Genomic DNA, 24,604 nt, shown 5'->3' with positions numbered 1-24,604 from the left:
CGTTAGATATTAATTCTACTTTACTAGAATTACTACTTACTGAAGAACATTAAAGGTATAAACTTGAAGATCTCAGATTCCTTCTCTTTAGCTGCACCTGTGGCGATAAACGGTAATTGCGGGAGCACACTTCCCAGATATCCAGACAGTGTTGCATGTGTGACGTCCACGTTTGGCTCCGGTTGTAACTCTTGATTTTCCTCGCTGATGGTCTCTTTCCTTTTTAGACTGTTTGCCTTCATCTGAGCGTCATTTGTTTCTTTTTCTTTGGATTTTCACTTATTGTTGAAGTTGTATCTGTAGTCATCCATCTTTTCTTTGTTTGTTCAGCCATAGTAGATTACTGTTTACTCACAACACTTGCAGAGACCGGAAAAGCAGCCGCTTAGCTCCGCCTACCCTCTCTGGCAGACCAACCACTGCTGGCTGATGGAAAACACGTCACTAACTGGGCGCCGCTTGTGATTTTTTTTAGTCGAATGTCGCCACAGACACCCAGTCTGTGATACTGCAAATGCAAAGGCTTTCATCAGTGGGCCATAGGCTCAATCACCATTGTGTTACCTCATTCGGTGATAGATAGTGACATAATAGATATTTATTTTAATGAAAATCTTCGAGTTTATTACTTCAACCTTTGCATCAGTAAGCATCCTCTCTGCTTCAGTCTGCACATGTGCAACTATACTTCATTACTTTATAGAAAAGAATGTAAAAACCCCATAAAAAGTAGAGGCCTGTGCCCTCTCAGAACTGGCAGTTTAATCACATGCAGCAGTGTTAAGAGGGTTACTCTGGTGAAAATAATTCTAAGAATAGATGTTATTGTTGGTTGGGTTTTTTTTCATACCTACATTTTGTAAATCTGTTAAGAGCATTTGCTGAATGTCCGCACTTTGATTTCCTGCTGTTTGTTTTTGGGGATCTGTGGAGAAGTCATGTGTGATCATGCAGGAAACTGGTTGCTTGGCTTTGTTGGCCCCTTCTGCAGTCACCATGCAAGTGTTTTGTGCCCAATGTTTTTACAGATCAGCTCCTGAACAGGTTAAATGTCCCTTGTGTGTTACCCACATCCTCTATGGTATCACCTGAATCAACAGCACCACGTCACAGCACAGTGAATGGAGTCCAGAGCGCACACACAGAAACGCACACACACCCTCGTTCTCTGTGGCAATGAGATCCGATGTCTCACATTTTCACCGACAGCACACTTCACACAGAATATAATGAACACCAACCCGCTCACTTGCTCTCAGCCATCTTCCTACCCTTTTGTTACCATGGAAACCAGCAATGATGTGTGGAGCAGGCCCTCCTCTCTGCAGGCTGGGTAGTCAGGGGTGTGTGTCTGCGTTTCCTGCTAGCAGCCTGACAAAATAATCCACGCAGGCCTGTGTGTAAGGAGCCAGACACAAAGCCTGGTGAGGCGATGGAATATCCTGGGCAGGACACAGCTTATCTCTGATAGACTGTTGGACCCCCCCCCTTTAAGTTTGCTGACTTCACAAGGGGTTTCCATAGCAACTCCCATTTTTCTATGTGTGTGTGCGTGTGTGAATGAATGAAAAGGATTCTGTACCTGCAGACTGTCTGACTCTTGTTGGGGTAACATCTGGGGTTTGTAAAACTATCAGCTTGCCCGTCCCCTTGAGTCCACTTTATATGTGTGTGTGAATGCACGCTGTCTGTCTATCTGTCTGTCAAGGTGCACACACACACATTCAGCTCGGGGCAACAGCAGCCCCTGCTCCCCATGGAGCCTCACGGTGAGCGTATGAAGGGCAGAGAAAGTGTTGGAGGAGAACAAAAGACTTCACCATGCTGTTATATTTTGTCCTTTTGTTATTCACTGAGCTCTACTTATTGACACTTAAGTGATTTATGCAGTGCACTCTGCAAATGGTCTTCTATTGCTGCATTATCATGCTGCACATGTATTACAGTAAGACCCTATTGTTGCATGTTTCAACACTCATTTGAGTAAATACACTTATGTGGAAGAAAAACCTATTGTAAACGATACAGTTACTCAAACTGTCTGTTTTAAACATCTATCACAGGAACAGACAGACTTCCTGGTTCATACTTGAGTCACCTTGCTTGCTTTGTTGTGTATGCTGCACCCATGATTTTCAGCACCCTTTTCAACTTCATGCTCGAGTTTGGACAAACAATATCACCATGGTTACAGATAACAGCAATTAATTTCATCAGTAATATATCAAAAGAGATGAATGAAGGCTTAGAGGTAGGACCAGATTGTTAACGATTTAAATGAAGGCAGATCAAAGGAGTCTTAAAGGTACAAGAATGTATGTGTCATGGTAATGGAAAACACAAAACAGCTCAGCGGAACAGTAGCTACAGTGTGAGTGACTCCAATGAGCCAGCAGAATCTGAACATCCTTTAGCTTCCTGTATGCTCTGTCTTATATATTAGAGTGGGGATGTAGCTTGCCTGGAAGTAGATTTTCCCTGTTATTGTCAGTGTTGGTTGTTCTGTGGCGAAAGCTCTGAATAACTCTCATTCGTTATGTTAACAAGCCTAATCTCTGAGCACTTCCATCAGCAATTGGATTAAGCTAGCAGCACGTTACACAAAGCACTGACTGCAGCAATATCATGTCTGTACTCGCTCTGTAATGGCTTCAGTTTCTGCATTATACGTTGTTTTGTTCAGGACAAGGAGTAACCCTTGGTAACGGACCAAACCAGAGGATGTAATTTAAAAAAAGAGATTGATGATGAAGGGGTGTTGTCAACAGATTTATTCGTCATTGGTTAAGTTAATTCCCACCCTAGCTTTCAAGAAGCAGTAGTTTTAGTGGCTGGCACCAGGTGTTTGGCTGCTTGAGGAAGGGTTGCTCCTGCTGGGCCTCTTGATTGCATTAGGATATAGAGAGCGGGTTTAAGGTTGGACACCCATTGTGCTGAAAGAGAGGTTGAACTTTTGATTAACCCTGGTAGGTTATTTAAAGCTGTAGGAACCGCAGGGTTGTCCTACTACAGCTCTGGATTAGAAAGTCCCCTAATCAATTCTTCTCATCCATTTATCTACAACCTGTACAGACTCCACTGCTCACTGACTTTTCTCTACAACAGAATATGACCTCCAAAATGGTTGCTCATTACCTGCAAAAGTAATGACTGGGATATGCTTGAAACTAGTTCTATAAAATCTTAGGTGTCGTCCAAACATGTCTGAAGGATTTTATAAACAAACACTTAAAGGGAACCCAATTTAGCAGTTTTACACATCAAAGTTTGTTTATAAGTCTTTGGTAACAGATGGTCTTATGTGGAGTTAGTGTCTCTTCAGGGAGGCTGGAAGAATCTTATAAATTGGTTTTAGAAGTAAGGGTATGCTTAAAACACTCTATATACACTTTCTATACTATTTAGTATAGTCCGTATTGATTGTGGAATAACACGTTGATTGGATCATATTCCAAGCTCCACAGTGTTTTCTGTTTGTTTGGATAAATCTGTATTATATTGCAGGCTCAGCTTCTTTGCCTCCGGCTTTAATGTTCATTACATTGGAAACTCAGGGATAAAAGCCAATGAAACTGAACTGTCTTGTGTTTCTCTCTCTCCCTCACACAGAGTGCTCACATGCCCATGATTGATGCTTTGATGATGGCTTACACGGTGGAGATGATCAGCATCGAGAAAGTGGTGGCTTCTGTCAAGCGCTTCTCCACCTTCAGTGCCTCCAAGGAGCTGCCCTTCGACCTGGAGGACGCGATGGTCTTCTGGATCAACAAGGTTTGAACATAGACGCAGACATAAATTGTAAAGATACAGTAACGGAAACATAGCATCAACATATTAATAAAAAGGTTGGACATTTTTTATCTACCATAAAATCTGGAATTGAAGTCGCACCGGAATGTAAGACGCAATCTGTTTTTGGTGGTATCTCAGAGGGGGAAAAAGGTTTTTAATGTCGCTATTTATTAATAAAAACACGTATACAAGTTATTTCAACACTATTTCAATTTATTTTCATTTGAGAAATTAAAGCTTACTGTCTGATTTGGCTGTGTCTGGTTTGCAATCTTGCTAGCTGCCGGTGCGGTAGTTGAGCTCAGCCGTTAGACGGTAACGCTGATTGTTGTGAGGATGGCGGCTGCACTAGCGATCATGGCGGCGCATGTCTGTGACGAAGCTTTAGCTAGATAATAGCGCCATCGTCTGGGTAAAATACCATAACACAATAACATACCCCTCTCTGCATTTTATACTGGTATATTGGTCGCACCAGTATATAGGACGCAGCCCACTTTTTAGATGAAGAAAAATGTATTAAAAGTGCATCTTATATACCGAGTTTTACGGTAATACTCTAGCTGATTGTAATCCTAGGCAGCCCATCAGTACCATGTGGGATAACCTGTTTCACACGAACAAGATAGGTGGCTTGTTTTCTTGAGGCCTTTCTGTCACTGCTGCTCAGGGACGGGCTCACACATAGAAGTGTGAATCTGCTGCACACACAAGAGTCTCAGGCTCATGTTGCACTCATCTTTCAAGGCCTGAGGCAGCGAAAGCCATGACTCAGTGTGTCCATAAATCATCATAATGTCCGACACCATCACTATCTGAGAGAAGGAAAGTGTCCCCTGCTGATGGACACTTTACATCCCAAAGTGACGAGTTTTTCCTGCTCAATCTGTCAGTGTATTTATTCATCATTTTAATTTAGTAATTGTTTGGCCTGGTTAAAAAGTCTGCTTTACAATTTCCCACAGCTGATAGTTAAACCCCAAATAATTTAATATACTGCAATAAAACTGCTGAGTGAATGTTTGTTTGATGACTTGAACATTAAACAAGCTTTCAAGATTGTTGTTAAATGCTCTGTCGCTCGACTAACCAGTTTCTCTGACATTGAAGATAATAGTCAGTATTTGTATTTGCATAGACTTCATCAGGAAGCAATTTTTTTTTTTTTTTACATGTCACGTAACTTAAAAAGCTGGTTAACATAATCAGAGATGGAAGTTAGAGAACCATTATTTCCCCTGGTAGATTCCTCCTGGAAGACGCATGTTTCTCTGCCATGCATTCAGGTGATCTGCTTTTTATGAGTTTGCATGTTTATATCAAAAGACTGCAAACAGAGCAGGAAACACAGAAGGGGTAACAAGAAAGGAGAAGTCATAACACTAAGGAATATGCCCTTGCTCTTAAATTTGTTCCATCCAAAGTCAGCCATAAAACCAAAAATAACACAAACTAACCCCCAGAACTTCAAACAGCTGTTTCCATTGCTTAATAGTTGCCTAGACACAGACTGACACATTTGTTCTGTTTTGCTCAGTTGGAAACAAATAAAGCCGCTTTCCCACTGGTCAAAAACCTGCTAACACCCGGCTTTTTTGCTTAATGGGAAAGGTTACAATCAGCATTCAGACCCGGGTCAAATGACTCTGCAGTAGACCCGGATAATTATCGCCTCGGCTCTGATCAGCATTGATGGGAACACAAAACCTGCGTCGACACGCTAATCTCCGCCCCCTCTCCGTTGCAATGCTATGCTCCGTCAGTAACTTCTGCGACTCCTTGCCATCTCAGCTACACACCCCGCCCGTCTCCGTCCGAGCAGTGCTCGGACATCGTTCCTTATTTGTCGTCGCCCAGTTTGATAAACAAACTGAATGAGTAATAGATACAATGAAGTCCTAACCACCGTAACGTCTTCACTGTTTACTAACCCTGTGTCTGGTGCTTCTGTTACGCAGCAGAAAAGAGACTTACAGGAGTATACTCCACTGGCAATGGGAAAAGAGACAATCTGCATTTATAAGTGGGTCTTCCCGGGTCTGAAAACACCTGCGTCAACGCGCTAATTTCGGTGGGAAAGGGGTATAAGCCGTCCTTCCAAAATAAGGTCAAAGGTAGAGGACAATGAACGCTGACCTGTTGCATTTATATTCATATTTGACACAAAAATGTGTTATAAATGTGTTCCGCCCTTTTCTTCATAACTTGGTTTCTATGAGTAAATGTAAACGTGCTCCATATGTCATGATTGGCTCTGCAGGTGAACATGAAGATGAGGGAGATGACAGAAAGGGAGCTCAAAGTCAAGCACCACCCCCTCGAGTCCCCCAGCCACCAAAAGGTAAAGCTGCTCACTCTGTCTTCCTGTTTTGTTCTTTTGCAGGAGAGAAATCTGAAACCAAATATACCAACTTTATTGGTATTCAGCAAGTTTCCACCTGTAGCACCCTATGTCCGGCTTTTAGGACTTTTAAAGTAACTCCCCATTTAGACTTTATCCACGTGGATAAAAATCTTTATCAAACAAGATGGGCTTAAGACAACAAAAGGATCTTTAGTTCTGATACAGAATGTTTCCTCTGTTGGCATTCTTGTTCTGACCCTGCTCTTTTTTTTTTCTCTGTTTAACCCGGAAGCAGATCCAATCCTTTTGTCTGTGACCTCTGACCTGTTAATCTCTCTGCTCCTGTTCCTCATCTGTCCCTCCCTCCCCTTTCTTGTCCCTGCAAACTGGATAGTCTCCCTCCAAATGGTATTGGAAGCTTGTCCCTGTAAGTTGGATGCCAGCCCCCAACCCCCGTTACCCCATCTTCTCCCCCCTCTCCCCTTTGCACGCATAGTTCTGTGTTGATGTGCGCGCACTCTCCACCATGGCTCATTCAAGCTCATTCTGTGCTGCTTGTAGCCAGGGTTCAGCAAGGGGGAAAAGCCGACAGGTGTACACACAGGTGTAAGGTGTTCCTGACTTTTTGTGTAGTGCTAAAAAGATATTGTTGTAGCTACGCAATGTGTGCTATCTCATTTCAAGCTCAAGTAGGCAATATGTATTGGCTGTGCGTGTGTGTGGTATTAAGTTGCCCAGTGAGAATAAGAGCAAATCCATGCCCACACCTCTCCTGCTTTGCAGTCCCATCCCTGGCCACCTCCTCTCACTGATCTGCTTTGTCATCTCCCCCTCTGGTCTCTCTCTTCTGCTGTCTCGCACACACACTGTTTCCACTGTGCCCACAGTCTCCTCCTCTGACAGTATCTTTGCTTTGTTTGTGTATGTGTGTCAGCCTGATGTCATGCTCAAGCTGTCCCACTGCATGCTGGAGCCAGAGGAGCTCTCCACAGCGGTACAGTGTTACCTCTTAGTCAGGGGAAGTCCCCTTATGTAGAACTGCAGTTGTAGTAGAGCTCCTTAAGTTTTGGTTGGTAGTTTCACCTGTGTGCTCAAGTACATACTGTGTAATATTGATCAATTGCATCAATCCCTGCAGGCTGTAGATGTATCATAGTAAATGTTCAGAAAAGGCTCAACATGTTGCCAAGTTATTGAGAGAACTATCTTTTTAGCTGCTTGACTCTGCTCTGTCTGCTGTGATCTACTGTATTTAAATTGTCTTTGGACGTCTTTTGCTCAGTGTTTTAAATAAAGCGTTTAAACTTGTGCGGTCAAAATTGGCCGAAAATGACATTCAATATTCCCTTCAAAAAAAACACATAGGTTCGAACTATTCGAATATCTATTTTAATATATATCTATATATGTCCACCAACACAACGAGACAAACTTACTTGTGAGGATATATTTAGTTAAATAGAAACATGCCTTTTAAAAGATCAGCATAGGCTTCCTACACCTTGCAAAATAAACAAATAAAATAGTGTTACGGTAGAACTGACATTCAGCGTGTGCTGTGACAGGTATATCTATTGAAACATAAACATGTCTTTTAAAAAAAAATCAACATACCTACATCTGTCTGTTAAGCTTGGGGTAAGAAACGATCTTTCTCCCGCCGGGCTGTGGTTTGAATTCTCTGAAATCATTAGCACATGGTTGATGTATTCAGCTGGACTAAAGTTAATTGTTAACGTATAAAGTGAAGTGTGCTTTCAAAGATGCTTCGTTACCAAGAGAGTGTGCTCGAGGACACATGGTAACACGCGAGAGCTCGCGAGACAGCCGCTGTAGTGCTGATTTTTTTCACATCAAGTATTCATTTTAAAAATCGAATATCTGTAATTTATTCTGTTATATATTGTTATGGAAGAATCTATCCAGGTCTTTCTACCTTTTTTATTTGGGTGTGTGGCCTGACCAATATTGATGCTGATACTGATATTTGATTGTTGGCCGATCTATCTTTGATGATAACTGTTATTAACTTTTACATAGACACACAACATAAACACAGAATCATGATACTGTTTCCTAAGTTTGGTCCTTTTTTAAACACTTGTGACCAAGACACATAGTGAGCCTGACATCTTACACGTGCTAAATCAACTCAGTGCTCTCTGGTGTTCAAACTATGTAACGATGTCGAATATCGTCTAATCCGCAGCAGCTTTTGATGCAATTAGTTTGCACTTCTCTCTTTTATGGAAAGACTGCAAGGTGTCTGCATTTCTAATGAACTTTGATTAATTGTCTTTATGCCTCTATTACACGTGACACAGAAAATGTCAGGTTGATTAGCGGTGCTCTTTTATATGGTGAATATCTGTAAATCATGCAGAAGCATCTGCAGCTCCAAGCAGCAGTACCCATCAGTGCAGTGTGCTCTGGCATCATGTGCAGTCTATATATATACAGTATGTTGCTCCAAATCTTATGTAGGTCTGTAATAGACCTGCCGGATGTACATGCCTATGTAACAGTGTTTATCCTGTGTCATTAGAGTCTGTTGTATTTGGTAATTTGTGCCATTTGGTCAATGAATTGTGGAATCTGAATCGAATACAGAAAATGCTCTTCTCTGCCAGCTCAGAAGAGTCTGACTACAAAACTAATGCAGCTGGGTTGAGTGAGTTTCTGTACTAACCACACACTCATTTCCCATAAGTGGGCCAGTGATTACCCCAGTTTCCCTCCCAGTCAGCTGGCTCACATTGCCTCGTTTGACTGGGCTCCATCATAAGCTGCCTTCTCACCAAGTCCTGAGGAGGGCTGACCATTCACTCTGTTCTATTCATAACACCTCCACCTCCATCTGCTCATACTTAACCAGGTTTTCAGGGTTCTCCCCTAAACTGTGGGATCAAGATTTTATCATTCAGCATCCCTTCATTTGGAAATGACTATTGCACTTGCTGTTCATCAGTTAAAGAGGAGCCTTAGCTTATATTTGGTTATAAAAAATCTTTTACTTTGAAACTCCTGGGGAGAACCTTGATGTGATAGCCAAGAGCATTAACTGGAGCAGAAACATCTGTGATCAATATATGCTTTGACTAGTTCAGACGTAGATCTTCCATAAAACAGATTCCTACTTCTGACACTAGTCATTGCATTTAGGATGTTTTATATTGTGTCAATCGGTGATAGTATCATGGCTGTGTGTGCTGTTGCTGTGGAATCGCTTCTCCTAAAACCCTCATCCTCTCCCCCTGCTGCTTAGGTGCGGTATCGCCGGGAGCACGCTTCAGGCCGACAGCTGCCCTTCTTCCCGCTGCTGGAAGACCTCATGAGGGATGTTTGTGACGGAGCTGCAATGCTCACCATGGTCCACTACTACTGCCCAGACATCATGAAGCTGGAGGGTATGCACACGCCAACGTTCAATATCTCCTAATAATCCGTTCCCCTTTAAGAATGCTTTAAGAGTCCTTTGCTAACACACTGAATTTAATATCCATGTGTGATTCTATTTTTGGCACTTGCACATGGATTACTGTCCTAGTCAAGCCAGTGTGACATTTATAGCCAGCAGGTCATTGAGTTGTTCTGATCCGTCCTGCTCCCTGCTTGTCTGATCAGATATTTGCCTGAAGGAAGTGCCCTCCATCGCTGATAGCCTGTACAACATCCAGCTACTCAGAGAGTTTGCCAACGAGTATCTGAATAGAAGTTTCTATCTGACAACGGAGGACATGCTCTACTCGCCGCTGGTGCTCAAGGTACAAAAGCTGTCATACTGTGTTTTCATAAGCATTTCTAATGTCAAATTACCCTGGTGGTGTAAGAATACAAGGAAATATAAATAAAGAATAAATAAATAAATATAGAACTCTGCGGTAGCCATTTTTGGAGTTTTTCAAAACTTATAGATAATCACGACTTGTATTCAAGTCTTAATGTTATTTTTTCTTGTGCTCTCATTGTAGCACAATGTGATGGTGTTCATTGCTGAGCTCTTCTGGTGGTTTGAGACTGTCAAGCCAGATTTTGTCCAGCCCAGAGATGTCCAAGAGTTCAAAGATGGTAAGCATCACTTTGTGATTACCACACACCTAATCTGTCCCTTCTTCCCCTTTTTCTTCCCCCTCTTATCCCTCTTATGGTCCTTCCTTGACCCCTTGTATTGATAAATAAACAAAAAGATTATTAGGTCATGATAGAACGGACATTCAGTGCTCCCGGCGAGCTGTGCTGTGAGGTATATCTATTTAAACATGAACATGTCTTTAAAAGAATCTACATGCAAATACCTGTCTGTTACCCTGGAGGTGAGAATCTCTCTCTCTCTCCGTGGCGCACGGTTGTTGTATTAGCTCATTTCAGCTAGAGTAAAGTTAATAATTAACGTATCATAATATGAAGTGATGTTTTGTGTATTTAAAGATGCTCTGTTCCACCAAGAGACTGTGTGCGCAGACATACGAGAACACATGAGAGCTTGTGAGCCGCAGTAGTGCTGATTTTTATTTACAATTCGATTACATATTGATTATAGAATATTTGTTGACAGCCCTATTAGCTAGGCTACAGAAGGTAAGCTTTTCCAGATCAAGCTAGCTTTGTTGTCCTTGTGACAGTAGCTAACCAATTAGAAGTGGTATGTACTGAAGCCTAGTTCTTTAGCTGTCAGCAGCTACAAAAACTTTAGGTTTGCAGTCCAGAAAAAATGAAGTTTACAAGATTGATGAGATTGCAAAATATTCAGATAACAATGCAGCGTATGATAAATCTAACTGTTTTTGCTTTTGCCAATAAATACCAGTCCTTCATCATGGATCAACTAAATTTCATATGACACGTCTTCATGTCGTGCTTCTTATTTTTTGGACACAATTAGAGTATATCCTCCCTAATGACAAGCAGCTTCTGTGACTACCTGTACTAACATAATAAACACCTATTCCTTCCTCCTTTGTCCAGCTCGAGCTATAGCTCAGCCCAAGAGTGCCCGCCCATCAGTGCCTATCTCCAACGCCACTAAGCGCAGCTTCCTGGCCAGCCCTGGTGCTGATAACCAGAGCAGCCCAGAAGTCTGTAACAGGTACTTCCTGCACCCTGAAGAAACTGACCCCCTGTAAGTCCTCTCTCACTTTCATTCTCGTTCCACCTCATCATGATGCTGTCTTCTAACCAGTTTCAGTAGCCCCACAAGGGTGGGTAGATGCAGTGTCTTATCATTTGCCCCCCACATCTAACCCTTTGTCTTCCTCCTCACCAAGTATGATAATGATTGGCACAAAGTTAAGCTGATAAGTGCACTGTCACTTTGTCTGTGTGTGCTTTGTTAGCACTGTGTGAGAGACCGAACGTTAAGGTTATCATAAAGTGTACAGAGCTTGTGATTGGGATATTTTCATGCCACTTGCTTGTCTTTTGTCTGGTGAAATATTTGTCTTTTATTGAATCTGTGTTGAAAAAGTACTGAATGCATTTAGTTGGTGAAAAATGCTGTTAGCCTCTTACACACACAAAAACATTTGCTTTCTTACATTTTAGTAAAGGGGGTCCAACCTTCAGTCCTTCACACCCACTCCTGCCCCTCAGACAGAGGCAACAGAAGCAGCATGGAGAAGACGGTGCAGGTGAGGAGAATAGACGCAACACCCATGTATGCCAATTGGTTCAATGTTTTGGTCATTGGTGGGAATGCTGAAGGCTTTATTATTCTATTATTTTATTATTTCGCCGCATTTTTTCCCACCGCTTCTCCTTCCACATTTTTCAACCGATTCAAACCATTCAAACATCAAAACATTCAGCACATTCGGGATCGGTGTGCTATAACTTTTCTCATTCATACCATTCATCGTTTCCAAGATATGCCCGTTTTTCCCAGACATTTTCCCATTCAAATGAATGGTGGAATGTTCAACCCTTTTCAGCATATTTCAACCTTTTTCAAGACTTCACAGCACATTCTTACATTCACTCAGAAACTCCATTCTACTTTTATATTCACAGGCGTTCAGCTTTCTTCTGGTCATTTCAGCTTTTTCATATCATTCATAGTTTTTCCACAGTCGCCTTTCAAAGCACATAAAGTTTCAGTGAAATGTTTAACATCAGAGTGCAGATTCAGAGGGGGGAGGCTGCTGAAAAATAACGTGGACACCTTCTAAACAAATTGCAACTGAGCCCACAATTTTCACTCCACATACATTCATTTGCTATCAAATCGTAGGTATTCTTGTGCTGCTTCTGTTTGACGGGTACTCAAAACAAAAAAATGTACACTTTTGCCTGGAGATCCCCAACTGTCACAGAAACCTGACCAACTGCCCCATCTGCTCTAATGTTAAATATTTCTGGAGAACTCCAAATGGATGCCCTTTTGTATTTCACTGCCCTGGCAACATTTTTGGCAGTAGAGACATAAAATTCAAATGACGGCTTCATCAGACCCTTGTGATGGTCACATTTCATTTTTGTATTGATAGCATGTACTGTCTTGACACAAGCACAGTAGTGTGAGAGGGTGTTTCCACCTTAAATCTCATTAAAATCAACTGCCAAACTAAGAAGTCACACAGCTGCTACTCATGAACCATTGCCACGGCAACAGCTGAGTTCAGCAGGAGGTCACTTGAGTTCAGTTGGAGCTCAGTTGACACACATACACACACACAGGACAGACATTTGAACAGTCTCTCAAGCATTTCTCAAGGCTGGTCTTCCATTTTAAACTCCTCCATCGTCCTCATCACCTCTACAGTCCTCTTCCTCACCTCCAGACTCGCTCTCATCACCACACATCTTTCATACGTCTATTCATTCATCATTCAAGCACAGCATTAGCAGATTAGCGTCAGCTCTTCGACAACATATTCCACAACATTCATACATTACATTCATTCAACATTCAAGCACAGCATTAGCAGATTAGCGTAAGCTATTCAGCAGACAGCATGCATTGGTTTTCTAGTTATGAGATGGTGACCTGCAGCTGTATAATACTAAGTGATTGCTTGTGTGTGTTTCTGTTTAGGTCTCAGAAACCGCTCCAACTCCCTGACTCAGATGGACGGACAAGCCAGAGGTTCTGTTGTTGCATGGCCCGACAAGAGACAGAGGTACCTAACAGAGTTAAAGATTTCAGTTTGTTCTCTGTGGCGTCACCTACAGTGATAAATGGTTATTGCGGGTACACGTTTATAAAGATAGTGTTGGATGTGTGACGTCAACGGTTGGCTCCGGGTTGTCACAGTTCTAACTCTTGATTTTTTTTTTAGACTGTTTGCCTTCATCTGAGCATCAAATTTGTTCCTTTTTCTTTGGATTTTCACTTATTTTTGTTACCAGTTCTCTGCCAGACATCAACAAGATTATTTTTATTAGTACTTTTTAGTAAATTTAGTAGATTTACATGTTTTTTAAGTTACTGTGTTACAGTGTAAATTAACTCTGTTAAGAGTTTGGATTTTTCCAAAGCTGCTTTGTTGTATAATTTTACGTCACATGGTCAAATGTTCTGTGATATTTCTTTCTCGGCAACATGCCAGATGACTCTCTCTGGTCCATCTTTGTGGCACAGACACAGAGAGGGGAACCCACTTATCACTCATAAGCATTGATTTTCTCCATAAAGTGCTAATCTCGAAGATCTCACTTTCGTCCTCTGTGGCAGCACCTATGGCGATAAACAGTAATTGTGGGAGCACACTTCCCGGATATCCAGACAGTGTTGCATGTGTGACGTCCATGGTTGGCTCTGGTTGTGACTTTTGATTTTGTACTGTTTACTCGCAACGCTTGCAGTGACCGGAAAAGCAGCCACTTGGCTCCGCCTACCCTCTCTGGCAGACCAACCACTGCTGGGTGATGGAAAACGCGTCACTAACTGGGCGCCGATTGTGATTTTTTCCCGAAACTCACCACAGACTCCCAGTTTGTAATACTGCAAATGCAAAGGCTTTCATCAGTGGGCCATAGGCTCAATCACCATAGACGATAGATAGTGACTTAACAGACATTTATTTAAATGAAAATCTGAGATTTTTACTTTAAAAACCTAGACAAAATACCCTCTCCTAATGAGCTTCGAAAAAATCTAAGATGTTTGTTCTGTTGTGATGCTGTTTGTTTTGGAAAAACTTAATTTCCAATATGGCATCCATGTACTGCATGAAGGCGAGAGGACGTCACCTTGTAAATGAACAGAGGGCTCTGTTTGTTAAGACGCCTGATGAAGCTAATATTGGAATATTTCAATTGTAATGGGTGCAGTATTTCTTGTGTTGCAGTTTAACCCACTGACAGATATGATATGGCAGATATTCTGGTTGTACATACGTATTTGTTGAGCTGCAAATAATTAGTCCCACGTAATAAATTCAGTTGGCAATATATTGATAATCAATTAATTGCATTTCAGAAAAGTATGAAGGTGTGTGCAGGGGTGTATCCAAACAACCATTCCATATATTGTAAACTGTACATTGTACTCACTTTGTAAATGAGATTTTCTCATGCTCTCTTTCTGCAGACCTCTGTCCACCCTGAGCCCCTTCATGTTACATTCAGCCACAGACAGCGACGCAGACGTGGCCTCTGGAGACAGTGTGAGTCTGGCTCGCACCATAAGTAAGGACAGCCTGGCGTCCAACGTTGTCTCTGTCACACCCAAACACCAGACTTCTGCCCTCCAGCCACAACAGGCCACGTTGCGCAAAGTCAACGGCCACGGCCTGCAGGGAAATGTCAACATTGAGGACGAGGAAGAAACTCTGGTGGCAGTTGCCAGGACTGATAGTCCCGTCATCCCAAAACGAGTTGATGGGATACAGGCAACTGCCCCGGTGGGACCCAAACCTTCCACAGAGCCCACACCTGAAACAGATAGCTTTTACCTAGAACCGCTGATGCCTGCCGTGCTCAAAACGGCTAAAGAGAAGTCTGTATGCCTAAACAAGGAGGAGGAGAGCGGTGAGGGGCCACACGCGTCAGGAAGGGGTTCCCTACGCCGAGGAGATGGATCTACTTCAGCTGTTCGTAGGAAAGCTCCCTGCACCCTGAACCAAACCTTTCCCCCACCAGGTGAGGAGGAAGGCACATCAGAGGAGCCTCCACAGGGTCAGGCAGGTTTCGGACCCATTGTTACCAGCAGTGTGGACCCCTCGTCCAGAGAGCCGGCCGGGGGTTTTTACCTGCATTCAGATTCTGAAGAACCAAAGTCTGGCCAGGGCGCTGAAGCTGAGCTGGAGGACCTGGATGAAGAGGAAGAGGACCTGGATGAAGCTATAACAACTAAAGATCCAAATTGGCAGAGGAAGGCCTTTAACGAGGATGAAGAAGAAGAATCAGCCAAACTCCAAGAAGACATGAATGTGAAAGAGCACGAGGACAAAGACATGAATGGGGGCAGCGGTCGCTCCAGCCCCTGTCTCAGTGGTCACTCCCAGGCCAGCAGCATGGCTAGTGGCAGCGTTCGCATGACCTCCTTCGCTGAGCGCAAAGCCCAGCAGCAGCGCTTTGGCAGCAATCATGACCTGCGCTCCAGTGCCTCCAGCTCCCAGAGGACCACTCCAGACGGATCAGAGAGCAGCGGGCCCCTGGCTTCCTCCTGGAGGATGAAAAGAGACCAGAGCCCCTCCTCACCTTTGGGAGGATGTAATCGAACAGGTGATGGTATCGGTGGTGCTACTGTTCTGGCTTCTGAAATCGTCCAGCTTCGAATGCAGCTGGAGGAGAAGCGACGTGCCATTGAGCACCAGAAGAAGAAGATGGAGGTGCTGTCTGCGAGGCAGAGGCAGAAGCTGGGAAAGGCAGCCTTCCTGCACATCGTAAAGAAAGGCGGAGGCAGGAGTGACACATTACCCAACCCACTTAAAGCAGACATCTCCAAAGACGAGCTCAGTGGGGAGAAAGGACCATCGAGTAAAGATGATATGTGTGTGGATGCCCTGAGGGGGGACAAAGAGGTGGAGGGACCCACCCCGCCAGTTGCCTTAGAATCAGACAAGAAAGGGAACAGTGGAAGCTTCTATCCAGAAGAAGAGTTGGACCTGAATGAGTGCAGTCGCTCCATCGAGCTGCTGAACGACGCCATCGGCAGCATCCAGCAGCAGATGATGCAGCTGTCCCTGCAGCAGGAGATGCTAATGAAACAGAATGTACAGTCCCCCCCTGGTGCAGCTCCACCTCCTCCTCTCAACAGCGACAAAAACAGTGACTCTAAGGCGGGAGCGGCGAGCTTCCACTTTGTGGAGCACGTCTCCAGCACCGGCACTACTCCCACCAGGAAACCCCCCAAACTGAGCTCAGGCCGGAGCTCCAGGTCCAAACCGTCAGAGCTAAAGATAGCCAAGGAGCAGAGTCGGCATGCCTCCAGGACCCTCACCCCTACCCAGAGTGGATCAGAGACATTACCACACCCAAGACAGCTAGCTGGGGGCAGGTCCCCCAGGACAGAGCAGCCCGACAGCCCCAGAAACCCCACAGCAGCAGAGACAATCGACAGACCCGGCTCTGGCCACATCAGGAGCGCCACCTTCAGGCTTCGTGACGAGGCAAACGTGCGCCTGCCGACTCGAGTGGACCTGACAGCACTGGCTGCCCAAGAAGTGTCCTTTGACGAGTGCTTGTCCAGCACCCCGAGAGAGTCTGAGCTCAACTCTTCAGACAGTTCAGGGAAAGAGAATATTCCCTCAGAGGAGGCACAGCGTAACAAATCCCACCTGGTCGAGGTTGATCTGTCAGATCTGAAAGCTCCAGAGGAAGAGGCTGCTGTGGACAAAACGACAGAAGGAGATGATGGAGAGCAGAAGTCAGTCATGGGCTTCTTCTTCAAGGTAATGACTTAACATGAAAAATACGAATATTCATTACATTTATTTATTTTAACATGTATAACATGATTTCAGGAAATGCACTGATCCATTTTTTATCCATCTATGGTGTAGTTTGGTATGTTTTATGTAATATGTTTTTCTTATCTTCCAGGACGAGCAGAAGGCCGAGGATGAGCTTGCTAAGAAACGAGCAGCGTTCTTGCTGAAGCAGCAGAAGAAAGCTGAAGAGGCTCGAGTCCGTAAACAACAACTTGAAGCCGAATCGGAGCTCAAACGAGATGAAGCCAGGTAACTTACTTTACCATCGTAAGCATTGGATTCACATGTTCTTTGAATAGATGCTTTAATCCATGTGTTTGGCTCCTTTAAGGCGGAAGGCAGAGGAGGACCGACTGCGTAAAGAGGAGGAGAAGACGCGGCGGGAGCTGATAAAGCAGGAGTATCTGCGCAGGAAGCAGCAGGAGCTGTTCGAGGACAAAGGTCTCGCGAAGCCCAAAACCCCCAAACCGAAGCAGAAGCACAGACCCAAGTCTGTCTTCAGAGAGGAGTCCTCCAGCGATACTTTCTCCAAGTGCTCTTCCACACGTAAGACTGTTGCATCATCATGTTTGACATTTAGCTGTCATTCTCTTCACGTTTCAGCATGGTGCGTTTCATTAGTCCTTTACTGCTTAGCTGTGGGGCACTTTGGTTCACTGCCAGATATTTCCTGTTTTACCACATAAATATATGTCCTATAGTCATTAATACTTACATGACTGCGATTCATTTCTGTCAAGAGTTTCAAAGATCAAATATTGAGTAACGATGATTGTTGAGAATATTTTTCACAGTGAAAGTGGGCCGCACTGAAAAGTGGGCCGCACTGATCTATGGGGCCCTGACTCTTAAATATGTACGTGGGAGAAACCCTGTGCCTGATCATCTCTATCATCATTTTAGAATGTTAATAGATTTATCATTTCATCTCTCCTTAACTTTTCAGTAACATTATTTTGAAGGACTGGCTGAGTTTCACATTCACTTGTCTATACTTAAACTTCATTTTGGATCAGTGTTAATTTTGGCAGCTAGTTTAGATTTAGTCTTAAGAAAAATGTTTATTAGTTTTAGTCACATTTTAGTCACTTTTACCATTCATAGTTTTAGTCCAGTTTTAGTTGATAAAAAGTCATTTTAGTCATTACTTTTGGCCAAAATGTTTCTCTCTTTAAACCAATGTAATCAGCCTGATACAGGTTCATTCCGCTGTAAAGAGCTGTCCTTTCATTAGGCCTAATTATTTTCTGACGCGGTTCTCCACGGGTAATATAGATCCTCAGCTTTTGGAACGTGACGTAGCACATGTAAAGGCCACAGAACAAAGCCGTGCAGTAGCACATTCCTCTCTTGCCTTTTTGCAGCAGTGCTTAAATATAACATTTTGTATATTTTCATCATCGCTTCTCCTTTAAACAGTCTGACTGAAGCTGGTGATCACTCCTTTTTGTGCGGAGCAAGCAAAATGACGCTTACAGCGTGCACAGAGCCTGAAGCAGAAAGCCTGAGTTAACAGAGAAAGTTCATAACCACCTTCATACCTGTTCGCTTTGCATGCATTGTTGTCAAGCTGCTGCTCTGGGACATCATCACAGGAATGCATTGCTTGTATATTGACGGAGAGATTAGGCGCACAGTGGGAGAAAACATCATGCATTTCAAATGTCCAACAGCCCAACACTAACATTTTAGTCCCGTCTCGTCTCGTTAACGAAAACAAAACATATGTGTCGTCAGAGTTTTTATTATCAACGACCTAATTTTAGCTCGTCAACATCTCCTCTTCCGTCATGAAAAAAAAGTCCTTGATGAACATTTATCGTCATAATTTTCCACAGTTTTGGATCGGGCTCAGTTTGTGAATTTGTCCTGTTGTTACATTCCTAACTTTATTTATTTAGCAGTTGATTTGAGAGTGATGCTGTAATTCTTAGAAAAAGATTGAAAATGTCTTTGTCTGTGTTTCACACAGCTGACAACCTGAGCAACGCCCAGTCAGGCTCCAGTCTGTCCCTGGCCTCTGCTGCAACCAACGAGGCTGACAGCGTCAACTCTGGAGGGGCTGGCTCCCAGCGGTACTTTACTTATGTTTAAGATTTCTCATTGCATCGTTCATTTTTAAGATTTGCAGTTTAAATAGAGATTTCAGTTCACGTAAAGATCCTAACATCTTCCTTACTGTTCTTATCTTCATTATGTTTTCCAGCTGTGACTCTGTGGAGTCGTTTCCAGGCAGCCGTAACAACAGTCGGACTGCAGAGCGAGACTGGGACAACGGCTCCACGGCGTCCTCCATCACTTCCATGGCTGAATACACTGGTGGGTGCACAGATTTCACTTCTCTCAGCTGTTGTCAGATATAATATCCTGATAACAGGAGTGTTATTGTGTTTCACTTATCCATTGTTCACTGACATGAGATCAATATGTCAGGTGTTCTTTCAGCATTAAACAGTAAACTTGGTCCGTCAGACATTTTTGCTTGTCATATTTTTAACAACATAATCAATGAATAGTAGTTACCTGCCAAAGTGACTGATGCCTGATGTAGACTTGTTAGCCTCAGTTAATTTGTGTCATCTAACTCACTGCTTATTATGTTCTCTCTATTATGCGTTACACAATTCCTCTGTGGTCTAACCGGCTTTTCTCCTTTAGGTCCCAAACTGTTTAAGGAGCCCAGTGCCAAGTCCAACAAGCCAATCATCCACAATGCAATCTCCCACTGCTGCCTGGCCGGCAAAGTCAACGAGCCTCAGAAGAACCAGATCCTAGAGGTCAGTTCTCTGCCAGACATCAACCAAAGTTCATATCTTCTGGAATTTATTTTGGAGTACTTTTTACTAGAGAGTAGATTTACCTGTTTTTTTAAGTTAATGTGCAACAGTGTAAATTAACTCTGTTTGGATTTTTCCAAAGCTGCTTTGGTTGTATAATTTGACATCACACAATTGTTACACAGGCTGTCTTCTAACAAGTTCTGTGACATTTCTTTCTCGGCAACATGCCAGATGACTCTCTCTGGTTCATTTTTGTGGCACAGAGACACAGAGAGGGAAACCACTTATCACTCATAAGCATTGATTTTCTCCATGAAGTGGTAATCTCGAAGATGCATGTGTGATGTCCGCGGTTGGCTCCGGCTGTAACTCTTGATTTTCCTCGCTGGCAGTCTCTTTCCTTTTTAGACTGTTTGCTTCATCTGAGCGTCGAATTTGTTTCTTTTCTTTGGATTTTCACTTATTGTTGAAGTTGTATCTGTAGTCATCGATCTTTTCTTTGTTTGTTCAGCCATAGTAGATTACTGTTTAGTCTCAACACTTGCTGACTTGAGACTGGAAAAGCAGCCGCTTAGCTTCGCCTACCCTCTCTGGCAGACCAACCACTGCTGGCTGATGGAAAACGCGTCACTAACTGGGCGCTGCTTGTGATTTTTTCCTCCAAAGTCACCCAGTCTGTAATACTGCAAATGCAAAGGCTTTCATCAGTGGGCCATAGGCTCAGTCACCATTGTGTTACCTCATTCAGCGATAGATAGTGACTTAACAGACATTTATTTAAATGAAAATCTTCAAGATTATTACTTAACAGAAAAACCAGTGGCATTATCCCGAAGAAACCCATTGAGAACCTTGGATAATTGAACACTTTTGAGCTTTGTCTTGCTGCCAAACACACTATTGACCAATGGCAAAGTAATCCTCAGTAGTCAACAGCAATACTAGAAAAAAGACTAGACTTTTTAGTTTTAATTAAAGCTCCTGTGAGGAACTTTCGGTTCGTGTTGATTTTGGCGCCCCCTGTGGACAAAGCCGTACCTCTTAGCTCTTTGCTGATTTTGTCCTGTACATGCTTAAGTGCTGGTTTTTAACCAAAAATCTCATCCTGCTTTCTTTAACAGTCATATGTATCACTCACTTTAAATTTTTGCTCTGGAAAATGTAAACAAAGGCAGCATGCAGTTAATCGCTTCGTCTGACACCTACCCCCCCGCCAGCTGTTTCAGGCATTAAAAATAACTATATAGAAATAATTAATGTTGTCACTGATGGTCTGGTTTGCTTTTGTAGGTCATACAGAGTAATCAGAATTAATTTCAGTCTGTTTCATAACCCGCGAAAAACTCCTCACAGGAGCTTTAAAAAATGTTTCTCAGACCATAAATGTGTTTGTTTGAATCATTCTTACGTTTCTGTCTTATTGTATTTTCAGTATTTAAACCAGCAGCCTTACACTGACAAACCTATGACTCTAATACCTCCTCCATGTTATACAATGTTGTAAATGTAATTTAATACAATTGTTGTTATACATTTTTCTTTCTTCTGCTGAATCACTTTACCCACCAGGAGTTGGAGAAGTGCGAATCCAACCACATGATGATCCTGTTTCGTGACGGTGGCTGCCAGTTCCGGGCGCTCTACTCGTACTTCCCCGACACGGAGGAGATCCAAAAGCTGACGGGTACCGGACCCAAGAGCATCAGCAAGAAGATGATCGACAAGATGTACAAGTACAGCTCGGACCGAAAGCAGTTCACCGTCATCCCTGCCAAGACTGTGTCAGTCAGCGTGGACGCCCTGACCATCCACAACCACCTGTGGCAGGCCAAGAGAGGTGCTGTGCCAAAGAAAAGTGGAAAATAGCAGGCCGGATTTAAACCCCCTCCTCTCATCCAGATCATCTTCTCCCCATCTTGCTTGTTTCCTGAATAGACTGCATTGATGCCCACAGACAAGCTCAACGGCATGCTTTCAGGCCGCATTTAAGGACATGTGGTCGCCTGTAGGGTGGACTAGGGCAAGAAACAAGGGAAAAGGTATGTGTGTGTGTATGTGTGTCACAGGTGGTCTAAGGGACTGGTGCTTGCAACAAAAAGAGGAATGCCGGCTGACTTCGCTTCTTCTTCCTGTGATCTCAGTGCGATCTGTTCAGGTTGCTTTCAGTCCGGCTCTTTTCTACGACGACCATGAATCAAGCATGTGGCATTTTTTTTTCTCTCTGTCTCTCATCTGTGGTGGATGTAAATTTTTTACATGAAGTATTTATTAGTTCAGCACTGTCATGGTCGAGAGCTCAGCTGCAGCACTACACTCCTTCCTTCTCTCCGGAGACGCCGCTCCTTTGGACGGATTCGGACAAAAGGAGGGGGACATCTTGGGGAAATTCTGTCGCTCTTTTCAGAACAATCCAAAAGCAAGGGACCTTTGTACAACCCTTTAGGACTGCCGGACTTCTCTGCTGTCCCAACAATCTCTTCCTGCGTGGACCGTCAAATGTGTCGAATCAGGCTGGCATTACCGAGTTTGCCTCACCAGGGATCTCCAAAAAACCTGCTGCTCTGAACTGTCTTCTTCTTTTGTCACAGGGGAGCTCCTCGCGGCTCCCTCAGACATCCGTTGGCCTTTCACGCATAGTGGTACTGTCGTCTATTTATTCAACCGCTTTTTAAACGCTGATCGTGTAGCACTGGATATGTGTAAAGCAAAAAAAACAACAAAAAAATCTTAACGACGGTCATTTTAAATACTTTTATTTGTTGAAACATCCTCTTTCTTGAGGGTGTCAAAAGAGGGTCAATGGTTTTGGTTTTGGTACAAAAATGATGCTTTTTCTGTTTTATTTAGCGTTTTTTTTTTTTATTATTAAAGCAATGTGATATAGAGTTTGAGCTGATGTTATGTGTTTTCATCATAACGAGAATTCTCTGATGTTTAGAGCTTAGCTGTGTTTTCTCTCCACTGGGCACTCTTGAATTGTCCTGTATAAAGGTGCACTCATGAACACTTGTCGACGGCTTCTTTCATGCAATGTAACCCCCCTCCTCCCCTTCTCCTCCTCCTCTCCTCCCTGAGTGTTTTGTCGGCCTGTCCAATCTTTAACCACACAGGCAGCACACACACACACACACACACACACACACACACTCTCTCGTTGTGAAGAGTGTCTCCGTGCTGCTGCTCTGTAACCGGTCCCAATGACAGTATTTGATATAATCACAAAGGGGGGTTTCTGTGTGTGGGCGGGCGGGGGATTGTGGTTCAGTTCTGTACCAACATTAAAGAACATTCCTCCAAGGTGTTGACAAACACTGCCACGTCGTCTCTCTCTTCTCTCTCTCCGTCTCTTTAAAGTGCTTTTTTAGAAACCGTTTGTTGGCCTCGAGAACAACCAGAAGTGTTGCACGAGCACTTTACTTCCTGTTTGTTTGGGGAATTTTACCTTTGGAACGGGCATCGAAACTAATCAGTAACACTACTGTTGTGCACTCCATAAATTGTGTAAACTAAACCAAACTCTAAGATTTAAAACTGACATGTCAAGCTGAAGGGCCTCCGCTGATATGATACTACTGCTGTCTCCAAAAACAAACAGAATACTTGATTTCTCATTTGCTGCATTTTGACTTGTTTTTGGGGATGTTGGGTGGGGGCGGTGGCAGATCTTTAATTGTATGTGAGTGTATTTTTATGTTTACTAAAAGATTGTATCGGCATTTGGTCACCATTTTTGTTACACTAGTGTACTTTTCATCCTTGTTTTTATCTTTGATCCCATGCCATCTATTTATTTTAAAAATGGAAGCACTGAAACGGAATAAATTTTCAAGTGAATAAAAGTCACATTTTTCATTTTTATTCTTTTCTTTTGTCCATTTGTGAGACTCACTGTTTTATTTTATTTTGCTAGTTTGAGACACCACACTGATTTCAGTCTTAAAGGTGGTGATACAGGTATCAACTTCAACGTCAACATTAACAGACATCATGATGAGACACAAGGCAACGCATCTCTCTGTACTCCTCCGTTCAGTCACAACGACCGCGTTACCATAGCAACTACTAGTACGACCGCAATTTAAGCTAGCTCAAACGATCTCGTACAAAGCTCCTCATTGAGAAATTTCACGGTAATAAACCATCTCAAATGTGTCTTTAGTTTGTATTCTATTATTTTTACCTGATAGATGTTCTCCACACATCCACTTAACACTAATGTTTTCGTTCTCGATTCACTACCCTATGGATGGCCGCCATTGTTCAGAAATTAGATCACATGACCCAAAATCTGGGCTGTGATTGGAGCATTTCCTGACGTAATTCTGTCGAGTTCGCTGCTGATCTGACATTTCTAGATCAGAGGAGGTTGACCTTTTTCAATATAAAAGTCTACAGTCAACATTGAACATTGACGTTGTCTGTTGATGTAAAAGTTGATACGTGTATCACCACCTTAACAAAGCTCACCAACATCACTAAGGTCTTTTTTCAAACTTTTCTCCTTTTTTCGCTGCATTTTTCACAAGAATGTTTAATTCTTCCCATGTATGCGTTAAAACTAAGGTCATATCTATTTTCTAAAAGCAACTCCAGCATGACACTGGGTTTCTAATTTAAGCAGTCAAAACATCTTGAGGCCTCCCTGGGCGCAAATGTCCTCACACTCCACCACCCAACTGGAACAGCAGCTTCAGTGCCTGGATGCCAACACTGTTGTCATGACAGATCAGAGTTCGTCATGGTTATCAGTGTTTCTTTTTCACACCTGCTGGTTCAGGTGATCACACGACCCTCAACAATCACTGCAGGTAGAGTCT

The 24,604-nt window shown here is 43.1% G+C and overlaps 1 protein-coding gene across 3 annotated transcripts in view; it reads left to right on the top strand.

Annotated features, from left to right (window-relative positions):
* The window catches only part of camsap1b (calmodulin regulated spectrin-associated protein 1b), a 31,510-nt gene extending 7,865 nt beyond the window's left edge, over positions 1-23,645 (top strand). Inside the window, exons 4-19 of one of the 3 annotated variants that reach the window (XM_069682690.1) lie at positions 3,610-3,771; positions 6,053-6,133; positions 6,531-6,563; positions 9,402-9,543; positions 9,761-9,900; positions 10,108-10,204; positions 11,102-11,255; positions 11,678-11,763; positions 13,167-13,251; positions 14,664-16,968; positions 17,120-17,256; positions 17,339-17,553; positions 18,980-19,082; positions 19,214-19,326; positions 19,666-19,784; positions 21,357-23,645. In XM_069682690.1, coding sequence (XP_069538791.1) covers positions 3,610-3,771; positions 6,053-6,133; positions 6,531-6,563; positions 9,402-9,543; positions 9,761-9,900; positions 10,108-10,204; positions 11,102-11,255; positions 11,678-11,763; positions 13,167-13,251; positions 14,664-16,968; positions 17,120-17,256; positions 17,339-17,553; positions 18,980-19,082; positions 19,214-19,326; positions 19,666-19,784; positions 21,357-21,653 — 4,269 coding nt within the window. In that variant the 3' untranslated portion in view covers positions 21,654-23,645. The remainder of the gene's footprint in view (positions 1-3,609; positions 3,772-6,052; positions 6,134-6,530; positions 6,564-9,401; positions 9,544-9,760; positions 9,901-10,107; positions 10,205-11,101; positions 11,256-11,677; positions 11,764-13,166; positions 13,252-14,663; positions 16,969-17,119; positions 17,257-17,338; positions 17,554-18,979; positions 19,083-19,213; positions 19,327-19,665; positions 19,785-21,356) is intronic. The other 2 variants (XM_069682689.1, XM_069682688.1) reach the window with 2 other exon arrangements.
* The last annotated feature ends 959 nt before the right edge of the window (positions 23,646-24,604 follow it).

Source organism: Semicossyphus pulcher, unplaced genomic scaffold (assembly GCF_022749685.1).
Source record: "Semicossyphus pulcher isolate SPU_LCO1_2020_fin unplaced genomic scaffold, fSemPul1.0.p SCAF_6, whole genome shotgun sequence".
NCBI classification, from domain to species: domain Eukaryota; kingdom Metazoa; phylum Chordata; class Actinopteri; order Labriformes; family Labridae; genus Semicossyphus; species Semicossyphus pulcher.
This window is presented reverse-complemented; position numbering and strand designations above follow the sequence as displayed.